This window comes from Haemaphysalis longicornis, unplaced genomic scaffold (genome assembly GCF_048455015.1).
Source record: "Haemaphysalis longicornis isolate Haplotype H1 unplaced genomic scaffold, Haemaphysalis longicornis Haplotype H1 scaffold_1, whole genome shotgun sequence".
NCBI lineage: Eukaryota > Metazoa > Arthropoda > Arachnida > Ixodida > Ixodidae > Haemaphysalis > Haemaphysalis longicornis.
The window spans coordinates 320242475-320258539 of record NW_027526203.1 but is presented as its reverse complement, the minus strand read 5'-3'; the positions used below and the strand labels follow the sequence as shown (position 1 = coordinate 320258539).

At 45.9% G+C, this 16065-nt stretch overlaps 1 protein-coding gene and 1 non-coding gene across 2 annotated transcripts in view; both read left to right on the top strand.

The window, feature by feature from the left end:
- Positions 1-196: 196 nt before the first annotated feature.
- Positions 197-16065, top strand: part of LOC144151401 (nose resistant to fluoxetine protein 6-like) — a 72838-nt gene continuing 56969 nt past the window's right edge. Inside the window, exon 1 of the mRNA XM_077682444.1 lies at positions 197-733. Coding sequence (XP_077538570.1) covers positions 487-733 — 247 coding nt within the window. The 5' untranslated portion in view covers positions 197-486. The remainder of the gene's footprint in view (positions 734-16065) is intronic.
- On the top strand, positions 3872-3944 carry Trnat-agu (transfer RNA threonine (anticodon AGU)). Its single transcript has one exon. It is a non-coding gene; the product is annotated as a tRNA-Thr (tRNA).

Below are 16065 nucleotides of genomic sequence, written 5' to 3'. Positions count from 1 at the left end.
TGGCAGCTGCGCGGACGCCATGTCAGGGAGAGAGCGCGTTCTGTGTCAGCCGGCGTGAGGAGAGTGAGAAATGCGTGCGTCCGCTCCGCACACGATATACCGCCAGGTGCCGGTGGTCGGAGCGAACCCTCTCAACAGCTTGACGCTCTAAAGCCGACCCTTCGCTCGCTACTGGGGCCGGTGAATAAAACCTATTAGTCGGAGGAAAGCGCACAGTTAGGAGAGTAAGAAGTCGCGAGAGAGTGTTATTTATCCGCCGCGGGACACACGGACAGGCTCAGAGGTATGTGCTCGCACCGGGAATCCACATACGAACGCGCCAGCGGTATACACAACAGTTTGTGAGAGGCAGGCCTTCTAGAAAGTGCCTCGAGCCATACAGCTAGAAAGTGTGCTGGGCACTGTCTCACATTTCGGAACCATCGCTTTTTTAAAGCACGAAGCAGCAGTTCTTAAGTCCTTTCGTGACTTGTAAAAAAGAAACGCATGACACGAGTCATGAGGCGGGTGGTTTTGATCGCGGTGTTGCACACCGCGCTCCTGTGCGGCGCCTCAGGTCAGGAAAAGAGGAACTACGAGCAAGACCTGAGAGAAATCGCAGGAGTTGTGATCAAGAAGTTCTTCCCCATCGCATCTGAGTTATTGACCAGCCCCGAGTTGTCGGTGGACTGCTCGTCGAGCCTCCTCAAGACGTTCTCCGCCCTACGACAGCAAAAAGCATGGGCATACCGCAGTGAGTACCTAATTATTATTACCTATTTTTTTAGCTGCTGTATGTGCGCGTACGTGTTGGGAAGCTACAGCTACGCGACTTCACATACGCCTGCCCGTTTAATGGGGAGAAAATTACGTAGAAAGGATGAGCGCGCAGGGAGACAGAACGGGCGCCGAGGACCGCCCGTTCTTTCTCCGCGCACCGACCTCTCACGCGACGAAATTGCAGGGTGTATTCGTTATTTCGAAGATACGCTCGGCACGTGCTCTTTTATATTTGCTCTGTTCGGTAAGATTTGTTAGCCAGGGTTGAGGGACGGTAGGTGGCTTGCGAACGCTCGTCGTACCTTCATCCCTTCCGAAGTTTTGTTTACCTTATGATGTCTGGTCAAACTTTCAGTCAAACTGCCGGAGTTAACCGATTTCATCAAAAGATCCTTGTATCATGCTACATTGGTTTAAGTTACAACTGCGGACACTCATTTTTTCGCAGTCACGATTTGTCATTAGAATTTGAGCTGACAAAAAGTTTTTGACCTTGCAAGTATTCATTAAAAAATCATCGGCCAAGTACCGATTCACGCTGGGGCGCTAGCTGAAAGGGCGTAGATATGTCAGCTACCCCCTCTCCATGTGCCCTGTGGCTTTGGTCGTTTGTAAGCATGAAAGGAGAAAGACTAATTTTTACATATTTTGAAGTGACTTTAGAAATAATATCACAGCAATCACAAATTTACAAATGAAAAAGCCGGGGAACGGCTGGCAGACAGAAGCAGTACATGTGATTGGATCTTTTTTTCCACTGAACGTCGATATTTTCATCTAGGAGTCATTCTGCTAGGTGTTGGTAATGCAAAAGTAGTTCAACTGACCGTGAAGGGTTGAAGTTATTTATGCTATTAGTTGCAGTAAGAACAAACTAGAATCTACTGAAGGCAGTGCACAACTAGCGCGTTTATTTCTTTACTCAGTGCCTGGTGCAGAGATTGTTTAGAATTTCCCTTGCTATATCACGTTACGGTTTCAGCTCTTCCTAGGATGCGTTCCCGATAGCTCAAGGCGCACTTAATATATATATATATATATATATATATATATATATATATATATATATATATATATATATATATATTTATATATATATATATTTATATATATAGAGAGAGAGAGAGAGAGAAATAAGGGTAGGCAGTCAAGAAAGCCAAGGAAAGCAAAGAGAAAAATGTGGTAAGCCATTTATTATCCTCGAAATTGAGGCAGGGTCTATTTAAAAAAAAATAAAATAGCAAGGATTGAGCGACTGTCAGACGTGGTGTTTGGTGAAAGCGGTGGGACCGCTTTTTTATCAAGCCAGCAAAAAGCCTACCAGCTGTGGATGTGAACACGTGTGGAGGGTGTATTTTCCGCTTTGTTAATTTTTCAGAGTGAACAGGCACTGTCGTATAGGCCTTGGTATATGGGCGAACATACCGAGGTTCTAGTCGCCCTCCAAATTCGGTCGAAGTTTTCTTTTCTGAGATGTACGACACTTTGAAGGTGAGAAGTTAACCTTAAATAGGTACGACATTGTCGAGGTCATTCATAAAGCCTATGATTTTCTGCGCGGAAATCTTCCTCAGAACGGACCAGGGATTCGTCATGACAATAGACTCGCGCTTCACCGATCACGTTTGCTTGGCTCCAATAACTGCACGCCAAATCACTGCGTTCGCATTTACGTGAGCCGAAGCATTTATTTCTACCTATAGGAGCGCGATAAACCAAGCCACTCTCGTGGTACAGCTGCTAAGGTGGAATTGGTTGATAATGCTCAGAAGTCAGGAGTCCGGCATAGCCTCTGTATCCGACCACATTTCTCAAGAAAGCGACCTACAGACTGAGAGTGCTAGATAAAATAAATCTCATTTCTTTCCTTCTTTCGTCGCGGCGATGTAAACTGCTGTTTTACAAAACTCAGGAATGGGCCACCCAGTACCGAGTCGGATGGGTATCTGGGCAACTTCTCGAATTCGTTCTCCATGTATATGCTGCAGCTTGAGCCAACGAGAGTTACAATGGATAGGGCTCGACTCTTTTCATTGTTTGTATCAGTAAGGGTGTTTGTGCCCGGTCCTCAAACAAGAGGCAAGAATTTAACCTAGCTGCTGCGTGCTTCAGAAAGCAAGAAAAGTTCCCGCACGTGGCGCTTCCGGCGCTTCGATAATACCCAGTCCATTATGTCTGGTTGGCCTTGGTATAAAGCTCCGCGAGGCTCATTAGAGCTTTTGCCGCCCACTTTGTGCAGGCGATTTTGCCATGCATTTCGGTTTCGTGCATAAGCAAGGCTGCTCCAAGGGCGTGCGTGAACGCGTCCACTTTGCGTGGCTTGCATCCACTTTTCGTGGTCTTGATTTTTTTACTCTGAGTGCCACGCCACACCTAATGCGAACAGCGAACATGATATATATATATATATATATATATATATATATATATATATATAAATATATATATATATATATATATATATATATATATATATATATATATATATATATATATATATATATATATATATATATATATATATATATATATATATATATATATATAAAGGTTGGCAGTCAAGAAAACCTCGGAAAGCAAAGGGGGAATGCTGTAGGTCATAGAAACAGATGAAGATTTTTTTGATTCAGAAAGAAAGTGGTGAAAGTGGAAACAGCCCCGCCGGTAGCGTAGTGGTCATCGCACCAGACCGGTATGCTGGAGGTCGCGGGTTCGGATCCCACGCGGCGGGCATTTTTTTCACCACTTTCTTTCTGACTCAAAAAATTCTTCATCTGTTTCTATGACATACCGCATTCCCCCCTTTGCTTTCCGAGGTTTTCTTGACTGCCAACCCTTATTCTGTCTTAATTCACCGAGCCCCTCATTTCCAATTTGTGATTCGGTACATGCATAGCGAGAGCCTCTGTTCTGGCAGTCTTGGTGCCAAAGGTAGCTTAAGAGAGTTCAACGCTGGTCGACCACTCTCAACATGTCGTAGACACTCGAGTCACGGCCCGTGGGTTAGTCCCCTTCACCCCGAGTAGTCCGAGTGGCGCTGGATACCAACCCCAAGTGCAGGAAACAAAAATACCTTAACATAAATACCCGAGAAAGTGGTGGGGAAACAGCCCCGACGGTAGCGTAGTGGTCATCGCACCAGACGAGTATTCTGGAGGTCGTGGGTTCGGATCCCACCCGGCGGGCATTTTTTCACCACTTTCTTTCTGACTCAAAAAAATCTTCATCTGTTACTATGACCTACTGCATCCCCCTTCGCTTTCCGAGGTTTTCTTGACTGCCAACCCTTATTCTGTCTCACCGAGCCCCTCATATATATATATATATATATATATATATATATATATATATATATATATATATGTGTGTGTGTGTGTGTGTGTGTGTGTGTGTGTGTGGTGTGTGTGTGTGTGTGTGTGTACATATACATAAGAACAGAAAACTTCGAACAAGGTAGCAACCACGATTGTTGTCAACTATTCAGCAAAGAGCCTTGCCTTCGTGAGGCCCTGCCGAAGGCAAGGCTCTTTGCTGAAACGTTGACAACAATAGTGGTTCCTACCTTGTTCGAAGTTTTCTTTTCTTGTGTTCTCTACCATCTTCGAAGTTTTATTACTCCCTGGATTTCGTGTTCGATGATGAGGGAACAAGGTGCCCCGTCTGCTCTCCCTGGCACACGTAGCTCTGATCGGTGATAGCCACTTTAAGTACATTCACGACCACTTCCCTTCCGGAAAACACTCACCATACATCAGCTTTAAAAGCGGCGCCACAACCCATGACACCAGAAAACTCATTGACGCCGCCCCTCGCAACATCTCTCACTTCATTCTTCACTTTGCCACTAACGACTTAAAGAACAACACCGCTGAGAGCACTATCGTGGCTATGAAAACTCTTGTTCACGATGTTCAGACCAACAGGCCCAACGCAACGATAACCCTCACAACAGTACTTCCCAGGATCGAAAACAAACACAAGCCAGACAGACCCCAGACGTACAGACTTAGCTCATTCACAAAGTTCAGCTAAGCTTAACGACTTCCTCATGGGCCTGGGACACTACAAAGGACACGTTGACGTCATCCACCACAAAAAATTCACCACGACCACCTAGGACACCTGGCCAAGGACGGACTACTCCCTATCTTTCGAGGCGTCTGACTGATTTCCGAAAATATTAAGTACAGGCTAAGGAGCTCACTTAAGGTGACGCTCCCACTACACGCATCAGCCTCCCGTCCGCGGCCAGCACAGAACAACAGAACGAACTCAACATCTCCAACAGTAGCGAAATGTCATGTCCACCTAAGAGTAGCACATCTGACGCCAGCACACAAACCATGGACGTGGCCGCAACACCAGCTGCACAGCCCGCAAGCGAACAACAACCAGACCCACCAAAGACATCACGCTCAGTGTTCACGCAGACCCCAAAACACACTAGAACGCAAACAAGCACCCAAACAGGCATCGATGTGGACCTCACCCCTAGCAGCCTACCTAAACAACAGACTCCAAGCAAACAAGTGTCACCCCGGAGGTCTGTTCGAAACAAACACAAATGACTACCACCGAGTAAACCGGATGCTCCAATCCTTAAATTCCGCTCTTTCCTTAAAGCTCGAAAACTAGCCGGCAAACAAATCAACTACAAATTTCATCTCAAAACGTACTCCTCGTATCTTCAAAGCAAAAAGATCCCCAAAGGCCTCCGCCTAGAAGTTAGTTGTTCCCTTTGTGTGTTCCTTTCTGAACTAGGTGCCTGGTGGCAAGGTATTCTGAATAATGCTTCGCTTTCCCTCTTAAAAATTTTTAGAGACCATTGTACTAGCCAACTCAGCCTCCTCTATGACCCGATTGAAGCTCTTCCGCTAACTGAGCAGGATAAACTATATCCTAATATTTTTATCAATCGCAAGGAAAATGAAAAAAAGGCCCTGACGAGCAAGTCTCTTTGCTGAAACATTGGCAAAAATCGTGGTTTCCACCATGCTGAATCATCGCGAACTCATTTTTATATTGTACTCACTTGTACTCATACTATCATTTGTACTCACTTTTACTCGCGCTCACTCGTGCGCAACTCATCTGTACTCACGCGTGCTCATACTCAATCTGTACTCACGCGTACTCATACTCAATCTGTACTCATGAGTAGTACTCGTGCTTAATTTGTACTCATTCGCACTCATACTCAGTCGGTACTTACGAGTATTTGTACTCAATCTGCTCTCACAATTACTCATATTGAAAAGAATTTCTGCTAATTAACACAAGTGCACAGACTGCAGTTTGGGCACTTGCTGCTTTAAAGAGTGGGTTATTAAAAAGGGTTGGGACAATTGCGATGAGTTTTTAATTTAGTCGCGAACGCGCTCTATCAAAGTAAAATGCACAGTTTTAGCATTTAAACACTAAAATGGCGTTCTTATGGGCATAATGTTGCATTGATGCTTGGGATGTTCCATTGCGAGAGGAAGGGGTGGCACTGCAGGAGCACCTCGTGCTTCGTGCCCCCCCCCCCGTGCGAACTTACAAGTTTCACGGCGCATGGCTGGCATCGCGTCTTCTACCTCTCTTCCAGCATTGGTGCCAGGGGTGCTAGCACGGTGCTAGGAACGGAGGTGGCGGTTGCTGCAATTGCCGTTCATTAGTCGAGGCCAGCAAAAAAAATCGCATATTTGGCACCTTGTGCCGGTGGTGGTCGTATATTAAGGACGATAGTATTTCTTGGGCTACTTAAACCCAGTAATTTTGGCCTGTCTGTCTGTCTGTCTGTCTGTGACTCGATTCAGCCACCCGGCCAAAGTGAAACAATGTCTGCGCAATAGTCTTATATACTTACAGCCAAATCTAAACATCTAAGTCCGGTTTATATGTTCATACTTGTCAACATTATTGAACAAGAACAAGACATTACGCAAATGTAAGACAGAAAATTAATACAAAAGGGATATTTAGTCTTCCTAAAAAATACATCGATGCCTGATTTTGCGAACAGAAATACTACATCCACTGCAGAAAAAAAACATCACACTGTCGCCTGCTGTCGCCTGCGCCACTATAGCTTCTGGCGGCACTTTAAGAAATCAAGCGGCAACAGTTACGAAAGGTTCCACTAGATAGGTTGCACGTTCTGCTTGGAACGCACGTGGACTAGGGCAATGCGGTTCTGTAAACGTTGAAGTAGGCCGCCTCGATTCACGGGCGTCTCCGCCATAAGGCAGCGCTGTCATCGAGGTACCCGGCCTGGAGCAGTGGAACGCGGTAAATTTAAATTGACTTGATCAAATCATTAGCGTGTTTACCTTGGGAGGAGCGCGACGCAAGAGGAACAACAGGAGAGGTGAGCACGAAAGCGAAGGGAGGCATTTACTTGGCAAATGTCAACAAATACTATCGTCTTTTGCATGGGACATTTGCAACGAAAGGAGCAGATACGCTCCCTTCTTTATGTTTTTGTTTTTGCTTTCGCGCTCACTCTCGCGGGGCCGGAAGGGTAGAGAGGCAGCGCAGCGATGAAAAAGAAAAGTGCCTTCTTGACGCCTCGCTCTGTCATTTTTTTTTTATTTTTTCCTTTCATGACATTCGCTCACCATGCCAGCTGAAAAGTGCGGCCAGGTCCAAATAAGCGCGCCTTTGTCCAAATAAATGCTGCACTGATGACACCGGCAGCTTCACAACGTAAACGGATTTAAGGGAGCCATGTATGGCTACAGTTCCGTGTATATTTCATGTCCGAGAACAAAAGCTCCTGAAGAGCCACGTGCCTTCGAAGTGCGAGACGTTATATGTCCCGAGACACTGGAAACGTACGTCTCGGTGTTTTTGCATTGATCACACACTCACCACCTAAGTCGCACGCTGCTCGAAAAATGATTTGGACCTGCAGCGTATACGCCTCACCCGTTAGATGCACGTCTTGAGTAGATTTGTTAATTATATGCACCATTTACAAGATCAAAACCTGGCTTATACCTGGAACTCAAGCTTATGCGTCTCATCATTCCGATATGCATTTAGAACACATTAGTTACGAACCGGCACCATTACCAAGATCTGTGGCGTGAAAGTAGGTGTGCGTTTATGCATGTGCATTCCTTAGGGATGCATTATCTCACTGCGGATACAAGGCAAGGAAACGGCACTGCACGAGAACATAGTCCTAGCGTATCTGAGCCAGATGTTTCAAAATGGGAGCCTAATAAAAGCAGATGGACACACGTACATCAGCAAAATTATCCTCTGAATGCGCACAGCGCGATGGTGCGGAAAATGTCGGTTGCACAAACCATGAAACCTATTTGACATGAATCCCGTAAATTCATCACGACGGTTTACATGAGCGGTTCCGCTCACAAAATGACTACACGAGGCGCATCTACAAAAACTTGTGAAGACAAGAAAGAGCGGCATCGGCGCGCCCATATAGTGCATGTATTGTTACCCGCCTCCCATGCCTGCAGCCTTTCCCTTTTGAACAGTGCAAGTGCAACGGCGCCACCCATGCTTTACCAAGCAGGCAGCGCATTTGTAAACAAAAATAACAACCGCAATGAACACGTGCCGTAGGTTCAGAGCACCAGCAGTCGCGTTGGCTGCCCGGCCGTCAACCGTTCTTTTAAAGACGATAGTCTTTCTCTGGCTACTTGAACGCGAAAATTTTGGTCTATCTGCCTGTCTGTCTGTCTGCCTGTCTTTCTTCCTGTAACTCGATTCAGCTACCCGGCGAAAGTGAAACATAAGCTGCACAACAGGTTTATATACCCACCGCCGAATCTAAACGTCTAGGCCCGGGGGCAATGTTCATACTTGTCAACATTGTTGAATAAGAACAAAACATTAGGCAAATATGAGGCAGAAAATGAATACATAAGTGATATTTGCAGTGTTCTTTTATAACAAATTCATGGATACTTGATTTTGCAAATGAAATACTACATCCACTGCGTAAAAAAAATCAACCCGTCACGTGCTGTCGCCAGTGCCACTATAGTTTCGAGCGGAATGTTAAGAAATCAAACGGAAACAGTTGCGAAAATGTTCCACTAGATAGATTCCACGTTCCGCTTGGAACGCACGTCGAGTAGGGCAACGTGGTTCTATGAACGTTGAAGTAGGGCGTCTCGATTCACGTGCGTATCCGCTGTACGGCAGCGCTGTCATCGAGGCACCCGGCCTGGAGCAGTGGAACGCGATAAATTTAAGTCACCACCTTCAAAAACGCAATTTTGAAAAAAAAAGGCTTTTTTTTAATTTAGCATTTTCAACATCCCTGTCTATTGAAGAATATTTAGAAAAAAATTGTGCTGTTATCTTAATCGGTTCAAAAGTTATGATCATTTTTTAACCCCTCCGAGACGCATCCGAAACCGAAACTGAAGGTTTCCGATCCCGCAGTATCTGCCATATCGTCATAAATGTTTCTTCGTATATACGTTACGTAATGCTAATTTATTTAGGTAAATTCTAAGCTTTTGGACACATGTCGGGATATTGTACATTCGATTTATGTCAAAATTTGCACTAAGGGGCAATGGGTGGCACGCTCTTGTTCACGTTGCGCGCATTTGCGTTGCCTTGCGTTAGTGTCTGGTTGTCCTAGCTTTTTCTATGCCGTTTTAAGCTCGCGGATTTAGTTCTAGCCTTGCAAGGAGACAGTTATAGTACTTTATAGTCTGCAGTTACAGTTATAGTACGAGGACGGCGTGCCTGACCACTGACTCACCGTATGATGAAGGCCGCATGTGAGACAAAACAGACAAAAAAAATATGTGCGCTTCAGCTCGGCTCAAAGGAGATCGTGCCGGTTACAATGAGGGAGCAAGCTATGAGCCTGGCGGATTTTAGGCGCATTGACTGTTTTTTATAATACGTACGATAGGTCTAAACCTTCAAAGCCATTTTTCTCAAAACTTGATTTCTTGCATTCACCAGTTACGCTAACAGTGATAACTTTGCTTCTAGTGATTATTGTCATACGAAACTTTGTGTGCTGTTTATTTATATATAGAACTATGCAATAAAGCAGAATAACTGAAACATATTGGTAACGTTTTATATTATGGCCAGTTGTGTAAAACCCAAACGTTCCGGATATCAAACTTTTCAGTCTTTTTATGATTACGCAACTTAGTTTGAACATGTGATAATCGTGGAGGTCAGTTGCACAGGTGATTGTCCTCATTACGTTCCTGCCAAGTCGTGTTTGAATCGCACCGACCATTTTGTAGTTATGACTGTTCGCGCAACATGCATATTTTGGGGCATTTTGATTTATATAATTTTTTTGTTAGACATTTTAAGCAATTTTATCACTTTAAAGTTTGTAACTGTATAAGCTTTACAAGCCAAAAATATAATTGTAAAGTTTGGGCTACACTTGTAAATTTTTTTTTCGAAGGTGGTGACCTACCTTAAATTGACTTGAGCAAACCTCTGGAGTGTTTATCTTGAGAGGAGCGCGACGGGAGAGGAACAGCATGAGAGCTGAGCGGGAAAGCGAAGAGAGGCATTTTCTTGGCAAATGTTTACGAAGGACTATCGTCTTTCGTCGACATTCGCAAGGAAAGGAGCATATGCGGGGCTAATTGTTCTCCTTTTTCCCCATGCAAAACCCCAGCAGGCGACAGGCGAAAACGGTAACACCACCAAACAGGGAACGGAGAGAGCCGCAGTTTTGCTTGTCTGATTTTACGATCCCTGAGAGTTGAGCGGCGGAGCGGCACCACTAAACTGATGCGACTCCACACGCGCGTCCCGACTCGATTTCGTCATCAAACGTATTTGCACTCATGAGTGCATGTACTGGTGAGTGCTATACTCGCGAGCACATTACTGGTGAGTACAGTACTTATGAATACTCATACTCATGAGTACTGTACTCCTAAGTACTCATACTCATGAGTATTGTACTCTTGAGTACTGTACTCACGAGTATGGCACTCACGGCTGTACTCACTCCTCATCGTACTCACTTTTTAAATCTGGATGTGTACTCAATCACCATTGGACTAAATCGTGAGTTCGAGTATAAATTAATACAAATGAGTTTACTCACGAGTGAGTACGCCGACCTATGCACATGCGCGCCTTTCACAGCAGTCGCCGTTTCCGACCTATAGTGAGACGTCGCGTTGCTCTAGCGTCATTTTTTAGCACCCGCAGATAGACTTACACTCATGCAGTGCTGTTTTTCTTCTGCAGCAGGCTCTCTACTCGTAAGCGTACTTCCGGCCTTGGTCAGGCGGTTGGCTCCGCAATAGCACGACCAGAAAGGAGTGTGAGAATAACCGTTCATTCCTCCCCGCTATTCTTGTTCTGCTTGCGTTGTTCATTCTCCGCTGCACTCCGCATTCGCTTTGTATCCCCCTACGACTTAGGCCGTAGGCCATTCTTTTGTAACATTATAACCAAGTTACTCACTCCCGCATCCCCTCATGCAACAGGAAACCGCCCGCTCGGTTACGCCGACTGCGACAGCGACGCCAAACGCGTGAACGGGCGCTGAAGAGCTAAAAAAGTGTGGGCACTTCTCAACTTTCACTCGAGGTTATCTTTCAACCGTGGAGTGTAATCGACTTAGGGGTAGTCCTTGGGCTGTCTCTGGAACGCTCCGCCGAAGCCTGAAATTGGGCATAAATATTGGAATCCGCTAGAGAGCCTCCCTCTTCTCACCCTCGCACGCGCACAAGCACGCACGTCCACCATCGCCATGGGCTCCCGGGTTTTTCTTTCAGCCAAGTCGTTCTTTTGCCAAGGTCAATTACGAAGGATAGCGTCAGCCTTCGAACATTTGCATTCAGGAAAAACAGCAAGGCGCGTTTTTCGAAAATTAATTATAGAAGTAGGGAATTCCTTTTCTCTAAACTTGCCATGATTAGCAACTCATTACATCCTTTAATTACCCAAGTACAAATGTAATTCAATTCATTACTCATAACAACATTATAGTAATGTTATTACTGCTATGCATGGTGTCTGGTGTCCCGTCAGAAACCTCACGCAAACTCCAAAGGGAGAGTTGAGCGTAAGTTCAACACCACTAACATGGCATAGGCATATTGGTTCGCGGGTGTCAATTAGCACTTTCAAACAAAACATTTTAGCACTATGTCCTGTGAAGCCCAACTTTAACCTTTTTGTAGAACAAAAGATTGGCACGTATTGCAGACGTACGTTCCAATAAATATCAATATGTCCCGAAGAATCGGCAGGGACATACACTGCAACAACACGCCGCGCCATTTTACTGATCGCGGAATAAGATTTAAACAATTAGTTGAGTTCATGTGCAATACACTTCATGTACAAGTACAACAAAAAGTAAATGGAACACAGGCCCTTCGTGAGGAACTTTCTCCGTGACCGCTAGCAAATGCAGAGAATTCGTGAGCGTGTTTCATTTACATATATAGGACGCTGACCCGGCACATGGCGTAGAAGTTCGTCTGAATAGGCAAACCGGCACTCCTTTTCATTTCGATTGCACCGGTACAACAAGGGACGATTTTTGCCGTCATTTCGTGGACAACGTAAAATATGACAACAGCCTCAATGAACTGCAAAAGCGATATCGCAGCTGCTGTGAACCACAATCGTGAATGGGGCACCTTTGAGTGGCCCTTGGGTCATTTTTATGGACATTCTATTAACATAGCATCTCTCTATCTCAATCTATCACCAGCGTGGTCTCATGCCGAATTTGGGTTACGAACTAATTAGGAAAAAGATAATAATCTCGGGTGTTCATTTGGTGATCGCATTGCTCCTGGTTCTGCCTCGAGAAAAGCTCTACGGAAACCTTAATTTCATCGGTTTCCATTTTGCCGGTTCACGAGAGTTTAAGCAGGAGGTTCACAAGGCGAGCCTAACACGAAGAATACTTGTTCAACCTAAAATGGCCCTTCTTCGTTTTATTTTATTTTGGGGGATCCTAATAGCCCATTCGCTGATTCCAATGGCTTTATTCTTTCGATTCATAAATAAATATCGTATGAATATTTTTATTTCTAAACAAATATTTGATATTTTGGTCCCGTAACATCTATTCGACCATTTGCGTGCGAACACATTGCCCTTTAGCGGCCTAACCGATTCACGGGTATATGAATCGGTTTTAACTTACCCGACTGCCGGCATACGAGGGTCATTTATGATGGAAAACCCCGACCAGAATGCCGTGCGCCAAATTTGCCGACCATGCCCCCCCGTATGGTTCTGAGCAGTCTTTACTGCTAAGTGAATCGTGGATAAATATTCGATTGAAACGTCTGCGTTCTGTCATCACGGATTTACAAGTAGTTGCTTGCTTCTAATAAGACTAAAATGTAGACATTGGATAAAGGCTAAATTGCATAGAAAATTGACGTCTGCGGGCTTCTTTACTTGCTTGAAGCACCGACTGTACACTCACGAACTTATGCGCGCTACTACTGACGCGCTACCTTGACAAAGCGCAGGCGCCACATACCAGCATGTAATAAATCCGTATGTTCGATAAACTTTCCTTCCCTGTGCTGCCTTGAGATACTGCCATCATTATGCGACAAGCTGACCATCCTCATCGTTGGCGGAGAACTAAATGCTCTTGTCAGACCAATTTTCACCCGTCTTTACACCAGCTCGAGTGTAGCGAGGATTGAATGCTGGCTATCAAAAGTGGTTTCATAGCACAAACATTTTACATTGTCCACCATTTCGTCTTGCTCGCTCTTCTCCCGCAAGTATGGCAGTATCAGCTCTCGGCCCTCGCCGCACCTAAGGCTTGTGCGAGACAGTGCGCCTCGCGTATGTATTGCCTACCCCTTGCTGTTTGAGCAGGCTCTGTCGGTCGCCGCTAAATAGTGTGTACTAGGGGAATCCGGGCCGTCAAGGCCGCCGAACAAGTGTTATTCCACGCAGTTTACAGATAAGGCGCGCTTACGGCATGCCGCGCCTTGGGAAGTGAGCTCCGCGTCTCAAGGTCCGATTATACGTCGACGAGCGTAAAATAGGCACTAGCAGCTCAAAGGCTAACACAGTGCAAGCAGAGTTCACTTCCAGAATAATTAATGCTTGGATACGGCAGACATGTCACGCAGCTTGAACGCCCAAACACAAGAGATCGCCTCGGGGGCTCGCGTATCGGAAGGGGAAGCCCCCAGCCATCTATGATCACCTGATTGGCGTCTGGGCAGCTTGAAGGATGAAGGATGGGGAAGTTTAGCGCAAAAATCTTGCAACCAAAGCCTTCAAACCAGCGAATGCGGAAAAGCGATAATAATAGCGGAAATGAAAGCATAGGTGAAAACGTGGCCTGAATAAAATAGTGAGCGGAACAAAAAAAAATTGGCGCCAATCCACTCGGTGAATGTGGTTGGAAAGCAAAGCTGTAAACGGCACCCACAACGATTATCGATGCGACATCACAAATTCACTCACGTCGCTCTACAAATCCTGAAACCAGAGAGAAGTGAAATGTACTTAACCACACCCTGTATTACTTCAAAGAGATATTCTTGCGCAGGTAAAATTATTGCATGAGGAATGAACGGTGTTTGGTTGAGTTGTATTGGTGTAGCACATCAGTGGAAACTTTTTTTATAAAATAAAAGCTCAAACCCGGTGTCAGACGATCTCACTTCTCCGTCTTTGCCGTAGCGGATGGAGCCGATGAGATCGGTGGCATAGACGGTGGAGGAGGAGAAGGAGGAGAGGAGGACGAGGAGGAGGAGGAGGAGTAGGAGGAGGAGGAAGAGGAGCTGGAGGAGGAAACACTTTATTAGGACTTCTGAACGGCCCAAAGTGCGGTCCAGGAGAGTGGTTCCTTCTTCACTGTAGCCCAAATTCAGTCCGCGCCGCCTGTCCACCAGTTGAAGCTGGGTAGGTAGAGAGGGGCTGGATAGCAGCATCTCCCATTGCTCTTGTTAGGTAGTTGACAGAAGGAGAGGAGGTGCTCAGGGCTAAAGTTGCACACCTCGATTATGTGGCAGAGTGTTCCTACTTATGAGCAAAATTTACATGCAGCGTCTTAGCGATTCGGATGCATTAAGTGAACACGCGTCCGGTGTGGGAAGGAGCCGGATTATATGAGCCGTAGGGTAGTTTGTTCTTCTATGGAAAGGTCAGGGTAAGCGAAGGGTAGAGTCTGCCTCAGATAGCGATAATTCTGGTTTATGCCCCTGATTGAGACAAGTGGGTGACTGCCCTCGTGCAGCTCCATAGCACTGGGGGTGAAAGTGCAGGCTTGGTGGGCGTATTCGTTGCCCTCCATAGAAACGTGAGCAGGTGTCCAGATGAGCTGAATGGAACCATTTGAGGAGTGGTTTTTTAGCACACGCAGTGCAGGTCGGGAGACCAAACCCGACAGGTAGTTCTGTTAGGCTTGTTGGGAATTTGTGACTGATTCTGATTCTGATTGTGGGGTTTAACGCGCCGACGCAACGCAGGCGATGAGGCGCGCCGTAGTGGAGGGCTCCGGATTAATTTTGACCACCTGGGGATCTTTATCGTGCGCCGAAATCTCGTACACACGGGCGTTTTTGCTTTTCGCCTCCATCAGAAAGGAATTTGTGACTACTTTACAAACCCTTGGTTGAGAGCCGAGGCGATGGCTGCCTCTTCTGTTGCCATCATGTCTTCGGTCTTGAGTGAGGCACAGCAACGAGGTTGGTTCTGGAGGTAGACACGATGATGACGTACTGCTGCACTCTATGTTTGGAGGCGCCTGTGTAGATAACTGCATGATCTCCACCGCTGGTGGTGTTGAGCGCTTGAGCCCGTGCTTGTCGGTGACCCTCGTCGTCTGAGGGGTTCATATTTCTAAGCAAAGGGAGCATATTTTTTTCTTGTCGCCAAAAGCCCAGGAGTACATCAAGCGGAGTGATATTCTGTGCTGCCCAGCCAATCTGGTGAAAGATTCGGCAACCCGCCGCAGTTCTGCTCATTCGGAGCTTCTGGATAGAAAGATGACCACCTCTCAGCTTTTTAGAGCCCCCTGCTAAGCAGCCTCTCTGGGCGCCCTCATGGGAAGACAAATGGCTTGCTCAACCGCCATTCTAATCATTATATACAGCATCTTTATGTCCTCCTTGCCGAGAAGACAGGGGGTTGACGTAAGTGATTCTGGAGAAGACGAAAGCTAATCGAAAGGTGTCGGATTCCTTGAGGCCTCGCTTCTTGGTGGTAACTCGCCGGATCATGTGTATGATTTATTAATGTCGTGTTTGACGCACTGCAAGGATATGTTACTCTTGGTGTTGTCCTGAAGATGTAGGCCCAGGATTTTGATGCTGGGGCATGGAGTGATGGCCTGGCCATCAA